General features: G+C 45.8%; 1 protein-coding gene across 1 annotated transcript in view; it reads right to left on the reverse strand.

Annotated features, from left to right (window-relative positions):
* The window catches only part of LOC135896833 (luciferin 4-monooxygenase-like), a 29619-nt gene extending 24624 nt beyond the window's left edge, over positions 1 to 4995 (reverse strand). The window contains exons 1-2 of the mRNA XM_065425314.1: positions 4787 to 4995; positions 604 to 790 (exon numbers count right to left, since the gene is read on the reverse strand). Coding sequence (XP_065281386.1) covers positions 604 to 774 — 171 coding nt within the window. The 5' untranslated portion in view covers positions 775 to 790; positions 4787 to 4995. The remainder of the gene's footprint in view (positions 1 to 603; positions 791 to 4786) is intronic.
* Positions 4996 to 19727: the final 14732 nt, after the last annotated feature.

The raw sequence follows: 19727 nt of genomic DNA on the forward strand, positions 1-19727 counted from the left end.
ACGAATATAGCCGAGTGAATCACCGTGGGGTATGGGCCAGTGCACTGCTTGCAGGAATGCTCACAGAAATTACACCGCTAACGCGCGCTCCTATAGCGGAATCTTTCGCTAAAGTTCATCGCGAAAGTTCTCAGAAAAGAAAAAAAATGCATGCAGGATAGCAGAGGGCATAGAACTGTGAATTTATGATAGCATGTCTGAACACGAGCTCAGACCTCAGCAAATGCTTGCACAGTATCAAGTAGGCTACGCTCAAGAATACGCATAAATATTAGCAGAAGGTTAATGTTTAAAATAAGTGTGCATGCTTTTCTCTGTATATTACAAGGTATGCATGTAACACATGCACAAGTCAGTGTTATTTTAATGCTTGAGTTTTTTGCTTCATCATTGCTTAATTTTTGCTTGTTTTGCACTAATCTGGATCGAACCCGTGAAGGGCATGCTCAGTTTGATGCTGCTGCATGGTACTAGCATATACATGCATTACACTGTGTTGTCATTATCTCTCTCTCTCTCTCTCCGCGGAGTGGTGCACAGCGTTTCAGGGCACTCAATCGGGAATTTCGGGCGTTGAAATACCCTGATGGTTCGCGCACTCACCAGCGCAGTTCGGTCGGCAAACTCCTTCCATGAGTTCCGCAGGCACGTGGGGAAGTCACAGTCGGGAATAGGAGGCTCTGGAGCAGTGGTACGCACGACATTGTCCTCTATCACTGTGGCCGGGCCACGCGGTGCTTGCTGGGGGCCCTTTTGGTTTTGCCCGTCAGTCATGTTGTTCTTGCTGTAACTGGAGGCATGCATCACAACTTCAAAGGTGGGCCTACGTGTAACGGCACATATACTGAGTCCGGCATGATAAAACATTGGATGGTAATCAAGAGATCGGCGCACGGAAACCAACCATAAAGGGAAAGAAATATGCTGATACTGGCGTGGTCTGTTCATGTTTTCAGCTTTAGTACACTCTCCATCTATCTGCCAGGCGTGTGAACATTCTACCGTGCATTTCACGAAACACTAAATGTACAGTTTCCTTGGGCAGGCTCCGCAGAAAGAGACCAAGCACAGCTTATGTTGAGGAGGGATGCCGTTAATTTGCCCCGGTTACAGGAGCGCTACTTGAGCTAGCTGCCGTCACACGAAAATAATCGAAAGACGCTCGAACTCGAGACAAAAGGAAACACATACGTGTAGGGCGGAAGAAAACGGAAGTTAAAAATGGCAGAGAGGCGACCTTCCACGATAGAATTTAGCTGTGGCGGCACGCTTGAGATGGATAGGGTGGGTTTGCTTCACGCATATTTTTGACATACCCTGCTAAATTTTACAATTACCTGAGTTACTATATGCCTAAGAAAATTTACCAATTGAAATCATTGAAATACGCTATTTGAAATATACGCAGGAGCCTCGAACACAAATGACTTTTCCTTGCGTTTTATACTCTGGGTATACAGCATATATAGGGTCATTCGTTATATTTGGTTTAATATTTTCTTTAGATCCAGATAGATTATGGGGTTTTACGTGCCAAAACCACTTTCTGATTATGAGGCACGCCGTAGTGGAGGACTCCGGAAATTTTGACCACCTGGGGTTCTTTGACGTGCACCTAAATCTAAGCACACGTGTGTTTTCGCATTTCGCCCCCATCGAAATGCGGCCGCCGTGGCCGGGATTCGATCCCGCGACCTCGTGCTCAGCAGCCCAACACCATAGCCACTGAGCAACCACGGCGGGTCTCTTTAAATCCAGGAGTTACAAATCGGTCATTATATATAAAAAGGAAAACCGCAGTCTTAAGCAAAATTACACCCTTTGGGTCGTATCTTGCCACACAGCAATAAACACCATCTGCCTTGCTTGCGTTTCCTTTCTTGAAAACGGTGCTCCCACTACTTTCCTTTCGAGAATGCTCTGTCATGCTGATAACCCGCATGCCGTTCGTAACTTAGAAGTACCGGGCTCGCAGCGTTAAGGAAAGGAAATGCGGACAAGACAGATCGTTATGTTGTCAAGATACGTCCCAAAGGGTGCAATTTTGCTTAAGAGTGCGGGGATAAATCAGGGTTTCAGTGTCGGCAGCCCAGAGTTCGGAGTTTTCCTGCTAGCTTTCAGAAACGACGAACACAGGCAACGTCTTGTGTCCAATTTAAACAAGCGAAACCACCCGTAAGGACATATATTGACAAGGAGAGCTACTCGCAAGTCATGTGATAAACGCATATCTGTACAAATACTCGTAAGCAGGCATTATTTGCACTTTTCAAAGAAACCACATAAGCAAAAACAATAAATAGAGGGGTGGTAATCGATCTTTTGTATACTTTGATCTCTGTACTTTTTTTTGCCAAATGAGGGGAAGAAAACGCGAGTGCTACCTCGCGGCTACATTCGGATATCGCCGGCGCGCAAGGAGGAAGCGCGGAAACATGCACGCTTGCAGTCTCGGAGGGACGCGCATGCGTGCAGGCATTGGTCTTGACACCAGGGGTTCACCACTAAAAGGGGAAGAGGGTCGCTTTGCCACGCGCTCGCACATCCCGCAAACTTTTGCTGTTAACTGTACCTTAATTGGGTCATGTCATGGCGACCGTTCGCAGCGTAGAGCAACGTCAGCAGCGCCGCGTTCTCTAGATTTGGGTATAGTGCGCGGTGGCGTCCAGGCCAGCACATGAACGATGTTCTCGCGGCTTCGATATCATCCTTCAGAATGCACATCAGTAGTTCAGCAGAAATACGTAGTGCATGAATGATTCTGAGCTGGGCTTTCCTATAAGGATCCAAAACCGCGTGCCGTGCCATCATACATTAAGCTTAAAGTCGTCATTATTGTGGACATATTGTTCAGTGTCCTGCCCCGTTGCCCCGTTGTTGCCCCGTTGTTGCCCCGTTGTTGCAACGTCCTACTGGTGCCCAGCAGAAAGCGAGCGACTTGGCGCGAGTTACGATTGACGGTGAGCGGCGGCATCTTCGGTGGTACTAAAATCTGCTACGAGCCAAACACCGCCATGGCTTGTCTGGAAACAGTCGTACACGCTGGGAGAGTCAATGGCATCAGAGGGGGTTGCCTATTGCCTCGCCAAGGCTGGCTCCCTTTTACGAATTTTCTTTCCCCCTTCTGGACGCGCGAGGCGCACAATTATATGTCGAGTGAGATTCCTTCGCTTGTTTTCAACTCTGAATGGTGGCACAATGATGAGACGTGATTTTTCGACATCGGCATTGCATCTTGCCCTTTAGGAAAGAGTGAAACTTTTTGAAAAATTGGGTTTAAGCCTGTTTTCATCATGAAACTTGTTCGCGGTGCGAAAATCGGGGATTATGTGGTTTTACTCGAAAACGAAAGATGCTAAGTATGTGTAATTGTTTGAATCTTATTGATCAAATAAACAGCGCGAATATGCTAACTACTACAAAAAATTGGTTCCAGAAATTTGTAGTGGAGAGACGCCGTAGTGGAGGGTACCGCTGCTGGAAATGGTATCCGCGACCACGTGCTCAACAGTAGAATGCAATGGCGGCATAGCCATCATGCCGAGAACTAAATTATAGGGGGATGGTTCTACCAAAAGTTTCGTTAAAGTTGGGTTACCTAATCGTATGTACGGCAAGGAACCTATACAGGCGGAGCAGCACACTGCATATATAATGTAATGCTCATACAAACAGACTGCACCATGCACCCTCCGTTTAGATGGAAACGAATCCTGAAACAGCTTTACTACAACGCGTGGAAGTTCCTTTTACTTCTTTTGTTAGCTGCGGAACACGAGCAAATGACGCAGCCTCGGATATTGAGAAAGCCTATACAGTACAACATGCAGCACGAAGGAGGCAGATGTCTATGTGGTCTCGCCAGAACATAAAATTGGAATGGAACGTGAACCCTTGCCACGAGGGGCACACAGTGCTCAACAACTGCTCGGTAGCCTTCACGCTTCACCAGACCGCACGTGCATGAGACGAGAATTAGGGCACTCGGGAACATTCTCTGTGAAATGAGGGGACAGATGTGGCGGAAAAAGAGCTGCCGAGCCAGAAAAAAAAAAAAGAAGGTTGTGCGATTGTTTTGTCGCAGTGTGTGCAAGTGATCTACCTATACTATCGATGGATCGAAGATACGGTTTACTGGAGTCGTCGAGAATCCTTGTAGCTTGGTATGCAAGCGTCCTTAAATAAAGATAAATTAGGGCTATGGCATGCAGGTGCAAGCGCAGAATTATCGAATATTTCAGTTCAGCCCTGCGTGCTCTGGCTGCGACGTGTACACTGGTATCCTCGTGTCTCCAAAGGTGCATAATATTTCTTTGCTGGCTTTACCGCGTTAGTGTAGGATTGTTTGGCCTCTTCGCGGTTACCTTAATAAAGAACCCTCGCTGATTACAAGATTGGCCCACTGTACAGCATGTAGGATTGGGCATTAAACCGGTAATACTTTACACCACTTGTTACGCCCGTTTCTTTTCTTAGTCAACATCGTTTTTGCGCTGTTTATCCGTCATCATGCAACTGTACTAACCCGCCCAACTTGCCGCACTTTTAGGGAATGCTATGTGTTGTCGGATAAGCACAAACAATAACTCACACATTTCTACAAGACACAAAAATATCACATTGGTCATGTTAAAGTGTGCTTTCAGTGAATGTTTTATACGACCCACATACACATGGAGTAACTTAATAAACAAGCAATGCGCTCATCACAGGTCAGGCCTCAAATCCGTCGGTGCCATGAATTAGACTTTCGATATCTAAAGGCGAGACAGAAAGTGCACCTCACCTGTCCGAGCTCAAGTCCGCCCTATTCCCACCGTTCTGTCAACGGCTTCGATTGAAGTGCGCTGGGATATACACCGCGACAGCAGTCCGTAAGAGTGCCGTGTACGAGAGATAAGAGCACCAACCGTCAGTTACAGCAAGACAATCACTCTCGTTTGCGACCTCGGCGATGAACGCTTCCGATAATAAATCGGCCCTCCTACGGAAGCACGCCCACGACGTCACGCCAGAATACCCCGGTGATCTATGCTCGCGCGTGTTCGGCCCGTCAGCCCGAGATTGCGCGGATGCAGTTGACAGCGCCGGAGCGGTTCTCGTCGTCGGTTCCGACAAGCACTATTTGCTCGGCGATACGTCTAGAACGACGACACTCCCTCATTGCCAGATGGCTTGGGGACACTCAACCGGAGATGGCTGCGCCGTTTTTCCTCCACCAGCGGCTGAAGGATACTTTTGGAGCACGAATGCTGTAGGAGAAATGGACTGAACCTTCTTGTACAGTTGACTGAATTTACTGACGCGCTACTATAACATTAGGCTTTTATTTTATTATTCCTGATCACACGTGCCCATAAGTGGCCCATAAGTATAAGAATGCCCATAAATAATGAATAAAGCAATTGATAATACAAACATTGTCTTCATATATGAACAAATGCGAGTAGACATATAAAGAAAATTAACATTTGTCGTATGTCATTGGCCGGGGACAACGTCCCTCATTACAATGCCGTGGCGTTGGAGGAAACGATGGATGGGTGCAATAACACGAACATGTGAGGAAACTGTAGTACATGACATGGCCGTTCATGTTGTATACGGGTTTACGAGGACGAATGATCTCCTTAATTTACCTTAGCTGACAGAAAAGAAGCGTAACGCTTCAATGCCTCTTGATTGTGCAGGCTCGTTGGCCATATTCAAATTTGAATTTTTTTCGCATGTTATGTAGCCGATGCAGGTAGGTTTACACAGTAAAAGCGCTAATGCAATTTCAGTCATAGGTGCTGCACCTGTGTGTATGGGCGCCGACTACGAAAGAGGGAGGGGGGAACTCGCCCCAACCCCATCCGGAAATTCGCCATGGCTGAAGGTGGTGGGCGGAGCTGGGCTGGCGCCGACCGGCTCATTTTTTTTTTAAACCTAAAGGTTCTTTAATTTCCGCTCTACTCGCCTCCGTGGTGCGATGTCGTTGCGCTACGCAGCACGAGGTAGCGGGTTTGATGCCGTTCGCGGCAGCCGTATTTCAGTGGGGGCAGAATGCGAGAACGCTGTGTGCTGTGCTTTGGGTGCCTCATTGAAGAACTTCAGGTGGCCAGAATTAATCCGGAGTACCCCACTATCGCGTCCCTCTTTGACTGACTACGCCTTTTCATGACGTTAAGCCGTACTATTTAATTTACACTGGGGAACGCACACGCGGAAACACACGATACTATATATATAACTTCAGACTTCAGTGATCCCTACGGCAGAATCATTCTTCAACGACGTGAGAAATGGACATAAAGGATACGTGTCGCAGCATTATTGCTTTGCTTTCGGTTATACAACGCTGCGGGCTTTTGAAGTAACTCTTCAATGATTTATATTTGTCAGCGATGCAAACATTGATGGAAAATATGCAAAACTTGCCAAAATGAAGCCCGTCCGCGCTCACTCGGGCTCAGAGTCAGTAGCGGTCACGCGCGGCCGGTTTCTTACGAACTCACACTCATAAATATCAGGGCGCTTACCCACAAAAAGCTCTTACGCTAGGATTGTGCGTGAGAGCAGCTTTTAACCAATCCTGACGCTAGACATATCATGCATGAGGGAAGGCGTCCGAGTAATGGCAAATAGGTCTTACGAGATAAAAGCCTTATAAATTGAGCCACAAATCCAGCCTGACTCTTCCTCCACGGTGGTTCACTGGTTTCAGTGATGTGGTACAGCTGAGAACGTTGTCGCGGATTCGAGGTCACTCGGATTTAAGCTCCCCCGGGCTGACAATAACGTGGCCATAGGACATCGGTGACGTATGCAGTGCGCGCTTTTCTAATTCGTTTTTAATGCGAACATTCTTAGTATTTTAGGACCAGATTTAGTTACGGTTTTCTAGTGATCTAGCTATCCACATATCTCACCAAAAATGTGGGCCGATTCTTAAGGAGGTAGTGCAATATACAAAAATTCACGCAGAAACACCTCTGGAAGTTTTCTAAGTATACGTAAGCACCGTGCCACTTAATCATGTCCACACAGCTCGGTATCATTATCAATGTCATGAAATAGACCGATGGAAGGACGGGTTTCCAAATGCTTACGCATTTTAAACAATGCGTGCTGTTCGCTCAGGTATGTGCCCACTGGGTATGTGCCGCTCTTCAGTGAACCTCTCAGAAGCCAACTTGGATAACTGTGTATGTGCCACTGGGTATGCGCGGCATGGCGGCACCACAAGAAGGCGCAGCATGTCCAGAGAAGCCCGGCTGCAGTGCGCGCCTCACGCATGACGTGTTTCGGCTAATGGCACACTTGGTAGCCACTGTGGAGGCCCACGTTGTTGCGTAGAACGTGAAATCTATGTCCTCGAAAAATATTTACCAAAGATTATGCGATATGGTTTAGAAAAGAAGAGGAAAGGTTCAACAACAGCAAGCACTTCGTCCTACTTACACGAGTTGTCTTGAGCAGGTGGCACCAACTGATAGAGTTGGTTGCCCTGTACAGTAAAGTTCTTCCTGCATGGAGGGATTCTTGCGTGTAGCAGCCACCAGAGTTTAAACGCCACAAAGACACTTGGTGGTATACAAATCGGGTATTTAGAGCATTTTCCGAGGTCACCGGAGCAGCGCAGCCGGAGAAAGTTCATATTTAGGTCGACTCGCAGCTGCCGCTTCCTGTTGCGGATTTTCGTGTTGTCCAAAATTGGCGCTTCAACGAACGGAAATTTTGAGTACCGTTAAGGGGGAAACTCGCTGCGCAGCCGAAGAGCATATCTTATTCTTTGGGCAGGGCAGAAATAATCAGGCATAGCCTCCCTTTTACAGTAACTGGAGACATTGTGCAAGTGCAGACATCGCCCCCCCCCCCCCCTTTTTTTTTTATATAATGCTCGAAGTATGGGCGTTCGCTGCAACTTCAAATGGTAAAGGAAAGCATCGCGTACTGCTTCGTTGAGAGTGGCGGTTATTTAATAGAGGTTATTCTGGTTTCGCTCACTAATTAAAGAAGAAGAATCCTATAATTGGCTACCAAGAAAATTCCCTATTACACATCATGGCTTGTAAGCCAGCACTGTTAAAATACGTGCAAGAAACAACAAGATAAAAATGTTAAGAGGGGTCCCACATATAGAGACCTGTAAACGCGTAAATAACAGAATTGAATTCTTGGGTTTTATGTGCCAAAACCACGATTTCTGTATAGGGCCCACTTCTATTCCTTGTGTTTGGAAATATTTCGGATGTAATCAACAGTAGCATTAGAATGGTTGCTAATGATATCATTTTGTATACTAATTTGACAGACCAAGAGGATTCCACACAACTTCAGGAAGATCTTGATCAAGTTGAGGTACGGTGTAAAAATAATTAGATGGTACTAAACAGCAACAAGTGTGTTCACGTTAGCTTTACCAAAGTGTCGACAGGTTCACGAATCAGCACGGTTTAAACAATCAAGTTTTTAGGAAAGAGGACAAATACAAATATTAGGACGTCACGTTTTCCGAAGAAGGAGCATGGTCTGAACAAACCAACAGTGCTGTTAGCAAGGCAGGAAAAGCCCTTTGCTTTCCGCAAAGAAACCTTAAGCACTCCCCATACGTGGGCACATCCTGAAGACAGAGCAATACCAGGCTGACCCGTGGCGGAGGTGCAGTTCGCGATTCAAAGGCTCTCATTCACAGCTTCGCTGATCATCCTTCTTCAGAGAGTGGAAGGGCACTGACTTTTTTTCTCTCGTTTGATCTATTCCTGCATAATCACTGTGCATACATAATATCATATGAGGCGTTCTCGTGGTTTTCGTGACGCCTCGTGACAGACTGGCGAAGTGGGGGCGGCCCGAAAGCTTTTTGGCCAGTCTTGGACGACTTATTGCGGAATTGGAATAGAAAACTATGGAATAGCTTCACTTTGTAGCGCCTCTATTCCAATCTGTTTTTATTCAATATAATGACGTCAAATTTACGGAAGCACCGACGAAAGCATCGGGCGGTGACCCGAAGCGTTGTTTCAATAGCCCAGCCAACCACTCTACTCGCTTATGGGAGGTCACTTTTGTTTGCTTTCAAAGCGAATAGCATTACCCACCTTGACACGTTCTTCTTATGTAACTGGCTGTAACGAGGCGAGGAACACGCAGAAGTGGAGAGAGATTCGTGAAGCCTGGATAGCTAAGTGAAAGTAGAAAACCGGATGAGGATGGTGGGGGTGTCGGTACCTGCGATTTGCCCCCTTCCCGTTGCATAGCTTGCGGTGGCTAGTCGAAAATCGTGGTGGCATGCAACGGAATGACAACAATGCGACTAAAACAAATCCTCAGTGAAGAAAAGTTCGCAGAGCGATGTCGTATACGTTTCGGAAGGCATGGACAACGTTATATTGCCACGAAAATTAGTTTATTGTGCGCGAATAACTCCAGCCTCCCCGGCAGCTCCGAGTAGCCAGTGCCAGATTGATAGGCGGGCAGCGATCTTTTATTCCTTTCGGAACCTACGGCAGTCTTCGGCTGTCCTGAAAAAAGAAAATACTCAGTTTTGTTCGGCATATTAATGCATCTTTATTTCACTCAGGTCACTTTGAGGCGGCTAGTTTTTGCAGTTTTGCGTTGTCCCATGACAGGAAGGCAAAGTGGGCGCAACCCGAAAACTTTTGGCCAATTGTGGAGGACTAACGGCGAAAAAGGCGTAAAATGATTTTCTCTTTGTTCAGTCTAATCCTGCATAATAAGCGTGTATACGTCATAGCAGATGGATAGTTCTAGCGGTTTTCGTGACGAATTATCTGACGAATCGTGGAGGGTTGATTGCAGAAATTAAATAGAAACATTTTGGGATAGCCTTATGGCATAGCGCTTCAGGTGTCGCGCGTGTGTTGTTCACCAATTACATTTCCAAAATTTGTGCTCACTCAAGCAAGGGGCTGCTTAAAGGCAAATATAATTATAATTAAAGGCAAATATCAATTCACATAGCTCTGTTCGCTTTTTAGGAACCTTGTGTAAAAATACTGACCACTTAAAATTTTATTGAGCTCATGTACACAAGTGAACACATTGGATTGTTAGCTTAAATGTTTCGGATGAATATGATTAGGATTGGTAAATCTGATCAATCCAATAAAGTTTTCTTCATTTCTGACTAAGTGGGTTAAAAAAGTTAACCCAATAGATCGTAACAATGAACCAAACAATTTGATGTTTTTATTGATTTAAGTCAGCAAATAACATTAAGACTAACAAGACTGCCGATATTATTAACATTAATATTAGTAACATTAATAACAAGACTGCCGATAAATAAAGAGTTTGAATTTGAATTTGAATATTGAGAGTTTTTAAGGTAAACTAAAAAAAAGCAAAAAGAAAGAAAGGGCGTTATTTGAATCGATACGTACTGCCTTTAATATCATGTTGGCGACACCTTCCTTGAGGGAGCATAGATTTTGGAGAACTGGGCCCGTATTCGCAAAACGTTCTTGCGCTAAAGGCGCTCGTGCCAGCCAATGGTGATGTAGGACATATTATTAGCGAAGGCAATCAGCCAATAAAAAACAGCACTTGCGAACGGAAAGCCTTGTGAATTCGGCCCGTGATCCTTGAGCGAAACGTTGTACCGCACTTCAAGGAATCCCAAGAGCAACGCCCTATATTTGCCGTAATGGATAGCCACGCATTACAAGTACCACCCCATTGTTGAGTAACGATAACGCATGCATGGGCACGTGCAATGTATCATCATTGTGCGATTAGTTTCGCAATGAGCCAGTTGATAAGGCAGCGGTAAAATTCTTCGCAAACGATAATGCGCTTACGAAGCACTTGGACAGATACGGTGGTTCACGGAAACTGACTGTTCATCCGCGTCCCGTGAAATCAGTTTGACCAAAAAACAAAGCGTCAAGCAGAACTTTTGAGAAAGAAATAATGAAACAGATGTATGGAACTTAATTGTGGCTTTTCAAACTAAATAATTTCGAACAAAAATACTTTTCTAAGCCCTGATTCAGCTACTGTGCGCGCGCTTGACCACTTTCGACTCGATGTGCAGACGCTGCACGTATTTCAGGCCATACTGGATACGCTATATGTGGGCCCACTCGAGAATGTTGTATCTTTTTCGACAAGAGATGTTTATCGAATAAAATGGTCCTAACTTTACAGCATACATGTGAAACACATGCAGTGCACTTATCTTGTTTCTTTATATTCTAGTCATGCGTTCAGGAGCAGAAACGCGAACGCTGCCACCCGGACTCTGGAGAGCAGTGCGGCGTGCAGCAGCCTCGAGGCGTAGGTCTCTCCCTCGCCGAACATGGGGGATGGGAGCACACTTCTGATCTATGGCAAGCCTTCCTGGCCTGTATTCATAGGATCCTCAGGGGCCAGACTGCCGATTTGTCAGTGCCTTAGCGTCTGGACCCACTTGAAACGGGAAAATGTGCATAAAAAAAATAAGGAGAAAGGAAAAGAAAAGTAGGAAGGCGGTGCAACCTGCAATTGAAGTAGATCGAACGTAATTTCTTCCGGAGAGAGTTAGGGGTGAGAATGGGGCCGAGCCACTGCGCTGGGCACTGTATGGCGTGATTCGTTGCGTGAGCGGAGTAGGAGGGCGTCGGGCTGTTGAATTTTTTTGACTGCACCATCTTCAGGGTCGGCCAACATTTTAAGACTGTACATGCCCGTGGGAACAGCCGACATTTTTGGACAACGATATGGCTGAAAGTTGTGTGTGGCCTTTAATACCGCACGCAAACAAGCATAATGGTGAGCTGGAAGCCGGGTAAGTTGTGCCCTGAGAATGTCGACGCCTTGTACATTGTAATAGGGCAATATCGTGCTGTATGATGATAATTGCCGCTGTGGGTGCGCAGTTGTGAATACCGAGGCGCGTCCTTAGAGCTAGAGCTTGTACAGCCTCGAGTTCACGCAGGTTCGTTTTGCAGGTGCTGCCCACAGTAGAAGCAGGCTGTTGAATTACAATACCAAGGAACAGAGCATTCGAAAGTAGCGGCATCAACCCTGCAGATGTGCCCCGTGACTTTCCGCTAATAAACTTGAGCATGTTGCTGTTGTTATAGATAGATACTTGGGCTTTTCCTTCAAACATAGGACAGGCCAGCGATTTAGTGTCGAGCCCGTGTCGGGCTCAACACTCTGCGTTGCGGCCCTCCATAGTATGTTTAATGGTGAGTCGCTGCGCTATCTGCAGTCATTACGAAAAAAATATGTTTCAGTCAAAAACTACGTATCCACTGAAATCTGCAGCCTATTCCTACGTCAGCCAAAGCGTTAACGATATGATGCGTTATTTTGGTTGAATGTGCTTTTAATCTAAAAAAAAAACAACGATGCTGTGGTCCAGGTGTTTCAGACTTTCTTGACGTTGAACAAATGTGACCAAATCGACCCCATTGTGGCTGGAAGCCAGTCATAGCGTCTGCGTACACGTTGTAATATTCCAGGTACTATACCGGGAAAGCAGAAATATTTGTGTAATATTGGCGTTTTTCGGTGACAGAACTAACTACTCTCTATATTTGTAAAAAACAAAAACAAAATTTATAATCTTGTAATATGAACAATGTTGATGTCGTGCCCAGCACGAGCAAGACCTCGTAAGGAGGTCAATCTCCTTTTTCTCCTTACTTGCGAAAATACGTTGCATTGTACGAAAAATGAATGAATGAATGAATGAATGAATGAATGAATGAATGAATGAATGAATGAATGAATGAATGAATGAATGAATGAATGAATTGTAAGTGGACGTTGTGAAGAAAAAGAGAGAGTCTGAAGGAAGACAATGAAGTTCCAGGGGTCTTTTGCCCTCGGTCTCGCCGATTACACTCCTGGCGATAATTTTGGCCATCAGAAAATTGGGTCCACAGATATCCAATGTAACAGTGGTTACAGACGCGCTTTCGGTCTGTACACATTTAACTTTTACTCATTGGTCACGCCTGTTGAGTACATTTTCAACTCTTGTCCCAGACAATTTGTCTGAAGTCGGCTTTGTCTGGGTCCCCGGACACAGTGTAATCTTTTTAAATGAATCAGCTGACTTGCTCGCATCGTCATCGCTAAATGGTCCGTTGTAAATGTTCTTCCTGATTTCTCTTTTGTAAAAGGAGCTAGATTCAAACACCTTTTATGGTTGAGTTGTAACAAATCATCCATACTTTCCGCAGATGAGTATCGACATTTAAAATTTCAGTGGAACGCGAGCCTATGCCTTTCACGCCAATGCGAGGTGACGTTAGCAAGTTACCGCTGTAGAGTTCCCCGCCTAAGCTTTTTCCTTCATAGATCTAGTTAATCCATAACTAACCTCTACTCTTTTTGTAATAATCCAGAAACTATTGACGATTTCTTTCTTGCCGCCGCTTCTCCTCCCTCCGCAAATTGTTTCTCATATTTCCAGCTAGTAAACTAGGTTTAGCACTTACAACACCAAGCATTTTCTCTTTTGGTGCCTGTCAATAAGGCCCAAGCCATGGTTTGATGATTAGTGCTCTGCACAAGTTCATTGACGCCTCTGGAAGGTTACGCTGCTAGGGTACCGACTGTGGGGCATTTTAGATTCTTCTTCTTCTTCTTCTATTTCATATATTATTATTATTAGTATTAATCACCTTTTCAGTTTAATCTTATTTTTATTTATTTGGTTTATGTATACATACTCTCGAAATCTGTATTATCAGTTAATTGCCAAATGATTTGTTCTAAATGCTCACGTTTAACCGTTTTGGTATGTTGGGTGTACGTATCAATCTCTCCAGTGTGGCCTATCCACATCATGGGTATGACCAACATTTTGAGGCAACAACAACAACAAGATGGCTGACTTAATAGCCTAGCCCTACTGTGTCTTATTACAAATTTCCGCAGCCACATACTTTCTGTGTTTACATTCAAGTCGAGATGTGGGTGGACTTCATCATCGGAACAAATGATCGCGGTGATATCCGAATCTTGGCTGCAGCTCCCCAAGATGAAGAGGAACAAGCTCTTCCGGAAGCAGTGAGAACCGATGCAGTTGTCTCCTATGTAAGTGCTGGAACAAAGCTCATATGATTTCATTGCGAAAGAAAAAGCGAAGCTGAATATGAAACTTCAGGATTATGAGAATTTTGTTCTGACTCCAGTTCGAAACTGCGCGAAGCCTGCTACCATTGCTTCGTCTGACAGCGGCGCCAACCCCATCTCTAAGTTTCTTGAAGTGCAAAAGAAACAGAACAGACAGCAAAATGAATAAATGCGTTTGCTTGTAAACGTGACTGAAAGAGGAATAAACAGACCGAATCTCGAACACGTGAAGCCAGATATATTTGATGCAGTGCAGTAGTCGCAAGTTCTGGCTAACATCTTATGAATATGCCTCCAATGAAAACTACTGGCACAGTGATGAAGAGAAAGTGAAAAACATGCCACTATTCCTGTCAAGAATAGTGAAGGGTTGGTACCAGCACGTACCCAGGGCCCTCCCCCCCCCCCCCCTCCCCGCCCCGAAATTAAGCGGCATAACCCCCCCCCCGCCCCCTATTCGCCCACGTCACCACCCTCACACACATTTCTAAAGCGCCGACACATCAATCTACTCGGCGGTCAACATTTTGCTGCCTTTTACAGCGTAAACAGTGTATGACTAACTTCCGTAGTTTTTTTTCGGTGTCCGTTGACAGAAAAAATCATCATGTGAGCCGATCCTGGTAATATGCCAAAAGGGTCCAAGATCAATGGTACATACCCCTGTGGACTCGGGAACCTGTAACGCGCCCTTCGGAATCTTCGGGATGGGCCCACGTATGCGGAGCGCTTAATGCCTGCTTCACCTCCACCGAGGGTGGGCGCGGTAATGCAATATCTTCGGCATCGGCCTACGTATGGGATGTTGTTAATGCCTGCTTCACCTCCACCGCGGGTCGGCCTGTCATTTCACTACCTCCGGGATGGACCCACGTATGGCGAGCGCTTAACGCCTGCTTCACCTCCGGCGCGGGTGGGCACGGCATTACAATATCTTCGTGATCGGCCTACGTATGGGGAGTTTTTAATGCATGCTTCACCTCCGCCGGGTGTCGGCCCGGTGTTGCGCTATCTTCAGGAGCAGCGCGCACGTATGGGGAGTGGTTAATGTCTGCTTCACCTTTGCCACGGGTCGGCCCGTTATTGCACTATATTCAAGCCAACCCGCAGCGGATGTGAAACACTTTGCTGTTCGTTTGAGAGCTTTGACTGTCAACTTTCGCTACCATTCCGTCTTCACAGAGTAGAACAGTTGTCAATTTTTTCACTCCTTCTGGATGGCGGTAGTTATCAGCATCTTTTGTGGTGTGGAGGCCAGTTTTCTCATCGATTCGGTGCTCGCGCAATTAACTCAATATCAATTCAGTAGTCACCATCTATTGCAGCAGGCCGGGCGTAGTTTATTGTTTTAGTTGCAGCATTTTATTTGTGATGCCCAACCCAATTTTTATTTCGCGATCTATTCAACGATCACGCGCAGCGCTGTTGCTTCGTTAGTTCAACCTTCTTTGTTTAGACTGATCCAGGGGCCAGGAAAGAGATTCGGTTCATAATCAGCTGGTCTATATGCTTGTGGAATGAGTTGTGGCTGGAGAAAAAGACAATTGCATTTAACTTTTTCTTTTGCTTCATTATTTCCTCGAGTGACGGCTCGCCGCGACGCTGGCAGATCCTCGGAACCATATATTCGCGATATGCGTTAGATAAGGTGGAAAATAAAATATTGCGAAACAGCGTCCAACTTCAGACATTGCAATAACACTTCAAACCATAAGCAATATGACTGTCACCCGTTACCTCGCCTGGTTTTTCCCTAATTGTACAGCACTTTTCAAGCAAAATTGGCAACTGGGAACAAGAGTCGCAAGGAGATGAGAAATTAAGCTATCTACTAAGGGAAAAAGCCAAGGTGACAGCCAAACAGGGAGGAAAAGCGGAAACTGTTTGGAAGAATATTTATTAATCAACATCTTTCTATTTCAAAAGGAAGTAGAGAAAATGCCGCCGGATGTGGAGAATAATTCCGTGTGTTTTGAATGACGCTGCTACAGTTATCAATTGAGCCGCCTGACGTAGCCAAGGAAGGAAAAAGTGGAGAAGGAAAGGCAGGGAGGTTAACCAGTTTAGCTTAACCGGTTTGCTGCTCTACACATAGGAGCGGGATGGGGGGATGAAAGATGGGGAAAGGAGAAAGAGAGAGAGCACATAGCACAGCACACACATCGTCCATTAGAGTCCATCACTCTAGAGTGGTACGTGATGTCACTGTCACAGCCGCTTGTCCGATCCCGTCTCTTTCAAAAACCGAAGTAGTCCCTTCGTCACCTTCAGCTGCGATGTCTTCTGTCGGCGGCATGGGAAAATCATTTCGAGGGACAATGGTCTAGTGTCAAGGTGCGCTAGAACGGATGCCAGGGACTGTCGGGACTGATGCAGGGACTGCCAGGGACTGACGTAGTCACTTCCGTGTTGTGCTAATGGGGGTGTTTTTCTAACCTTCCGTGGTGGGCGCAGTACGTCTAGAACCGCAGCGTCCTGCTCTCTACGCGGTTTTACGGGACTCGTGACCACGCATCGTTACGTAACTTCCCAAATAACAACACGAGTCGGTTTTGGCACCTGGTAGAGCAGTAAACGAGGGATCCAAAAGAACTGTGATTGTTGCAAAAATAATCATTTCTTTGTAATTATTCCATAGCTAATTAAAGAAACTCTACTAGAAATCTTTATTTTGCACTTTCGCTTGTTAACTTGTTCTTTCTTCCTGCCCATCTTTCATGCGCGAGTCCATTTGATGTGGTTCGCTGTTTGCCAAGTAAAGAAGAGGTGTATCTCACAGGCATACCTGTGAGATACATGTTATTTCAATTCTCTTTGCGGGTTTACTGGTATTTATGGCGAATGGTGGGATTACTCACATTGGTACTAGCACAAGTACCCTCCCCCTCATTTGCATAGAAAAGTTACCTTGGGTTGTCCCCTCCCGAAAAAAAAAAATCCTGCGTACGTGCCTGGTTGGTACGAATTGCGTGCTGAGGCTCACACCAACAAGCCTTGGACGCAATGCAAGGAAAGTTCTCTCGCCTTTTTTGGCGAGAACAACGTATTCTTATGGGACAAAGCTATCGCATTCAAGTGAAAATCTCGATCTACACTCAGCTATATTTATGAGAGAAGGAGGTTACTCCAGCTGGCTGACTCAACCTTGCCTGAAGCGTCCGTGGTTCCGCTTATCATTCATGGATTGAGTCCAAACCTTCAGAAGCAAATACAAATGAAAGGGTCCGAAACGGTTGAAGAACTTCTACAGGTAATGCGAAACCTCAACCTAGAAGATACAGAACCCCAGCGGCAACCCATGATGCCTGGTGCAAGGTGTCCAACTACCACATGAGCTGATGAAAGACGCCCACTTGCAAGCTGGAAGCCTATCGCTACTCCTGTGTCCTTTCTGACTGACCAAAGAGGCTCAAGCCAATGTGAAGATTGAGATGATGTGACAAAGAACTAACTAAAGATGGCTTCGTCTTCTGCCTGACGACACCAAGAGAAGTTCTTTGTTTGTCCCATGCAAGCCTGTTGTAAGTACATATCTGTTTTTGCTGATGGAAAGAAAAGGAGCACGTTAGTTGACAGCGGAGCAAGCATCACAATAATAAATGCACGTATTGTTGACACTGAGAAAGTACAACAGGGACGGCCTGTACAAGTACATGGATACGATGGAAGGCGAGATGTTCACAATAAATGTACATGTGTAACCATATCCTGTTTCGGCAACAAGGTTTCTGCGCAAGTGCTAGTACTCGACGGAGTGTCCTATGAATTACTCCTTTCACGTCCAGCCATCAGCGCACTTCGCCCTAGCATCTACTGGACTGGAGAAGTAACCGCAGAAAAATTTGCCACAGCCTGAGCGCTTCTTCAGCTTCGTCTTCGAGGAGCCTGCGGAAGCCATCGTCAGGTGAAGATGTTAAGTTGCTTGACCCGGTATTGCTTTGCTTGGAGCGATATCCCAAGGCAACTACCCAGTTTGAGGTGCCATTTAAGTTAGGTGATACTACAGTGATGAGAAAAAAGCCCTAAACTATGTCACTGGAGAAGAGAATGTGGCTGAAGAAGGAAATTCAAAAGATGCTGGATGCCTATAACATTCGTCCATCCATGTCTACATTGGCCTCACCCATCACTATTTCACCTAAGGAAGACGGAAGCCTCCGACTCTGCACGAACTACAGGCAATTTAACAAGCAGACAGAGCTTTTCCTTTCCCTATGTCATGAATAGACTCTATCATAGACGAGACGAGTGGATGCAGAGTGTTTTCGCGTATTGATTTATGTAGAGAATTCTGGCAAGTTCCACTTCCTGAGGAATACAAGAACTACTCCGCGGTCATAACGCCCTTTGACATCTATGAGTATAATCGACTCCCGTTTGGACGGAGGAACTCAGCCGCTTGGTTACAGAAGACGATGAACGACGTTTTGCGACCGTTTCAGGGGAAGTTTTGCAACGTGTACATCGACAACATAATAATTTACTCGCGGAATGAGGAGAAGGACTCATAGCAGCTTGCTAGTGTACTGCAAGCACTGAGTGATGCAGAGGTCAAGATTAATGACAGGAAGTGAGAGTTTTTCCAAGAAAAGGTTGTATTGCTAGATAGAGTATTTGATGGCCAAACCAAGACAACAAAGCAGGAATCAGTCGAATGACTCTCAAAAATGCAGAAGCCGTATAACCTACATTATTTGCGGGTATTTCTCGGCTTCGAGGGCCATTTTCGGTCATTAATTAGATATTATGCGGCGAAGACAAAGTGCCTCGCAAAAATGACCAAGCAGAATGTGATTCTGTTTATCAAAGCCTTGTGGAAATGACTTCGTCTGATCCGATTCTGACGCTTGCAGACTTCAAGTTGCCCTTCGAACTGAACACCGACGCTCTTATTACCGCACAGGTGCAGTGCTTTACTAAAGGGATACAGAAGCTCCATGAAGCCGGCAAAAGAAGGTCGTGGAGTAATATTCGTATACATTTTCTAAAGCGCAGCTCAATTGCACGATTACGGAGAGAGAAGCTTTGGCAGTATTACTGGCCGTACGCTATTTTAGACCTTACCTTGATGGTAGGAGCTTCACGCTCTTTACTGGTCACCAAGCCTTTACTAATATCCTTAACTTCGCAGAGCCTAGGGGACAATCATGAGGTAGGTGAGAGAGATCCAGCAGATTGTGTTCGTGGTCCATCACAGACCTGGAGAACACCTCAAGGATTCCGGCTCACTTTCTAGACTTGCGGTAACCCCAGATCAGGAAAATATCAGCGCAACTCTGCTGTGGGAGGGAAGTGAAGAACTGGAGTATGGGAGGTGCGGAGGCCCGGAGATCCACGGATGCCACGAATCTTGGAACTTTATCACGACTCTCGGAACTCTGGTGGGCACGACGGGTTCACGCAAACTTATCGCAAGATTCTTCATCGTTTCCGGTGGAAACACATGAACGATGACGTCCAGCGATGTGTAGAGTCTTGCCATCAATGTGAAGTCCTCAAAGCCTAGTACCTTCTGAGAACAGACGAGATGGTTCTACCTCAACGTTCTGACATACCGTTTGAAGTCGTCCAGGTGGATTTTGCAGAGCTCAAGAAAAAGGCTGCAGGAGTAAGGAAAACACAGTCTTTCCTGGTGGCAATAGATCAGT

The sequence above is a fragment of the Dermacentor albipictus genome, chromosome 1 (assembly GCF_038994185.2).
Source record: "Dermacentor albipictus isolate Rhodes 1998 colony chromosome 1, USDA_Dalb.pri_finalv2, whole genome shotgun sequence".
Lineage (NCBI taxonomy): Eukaryota > Metazoa > Arthropoda > Arachnida > Ixodida > Ixodidae > Dermacentor > Dermacentor albipictus.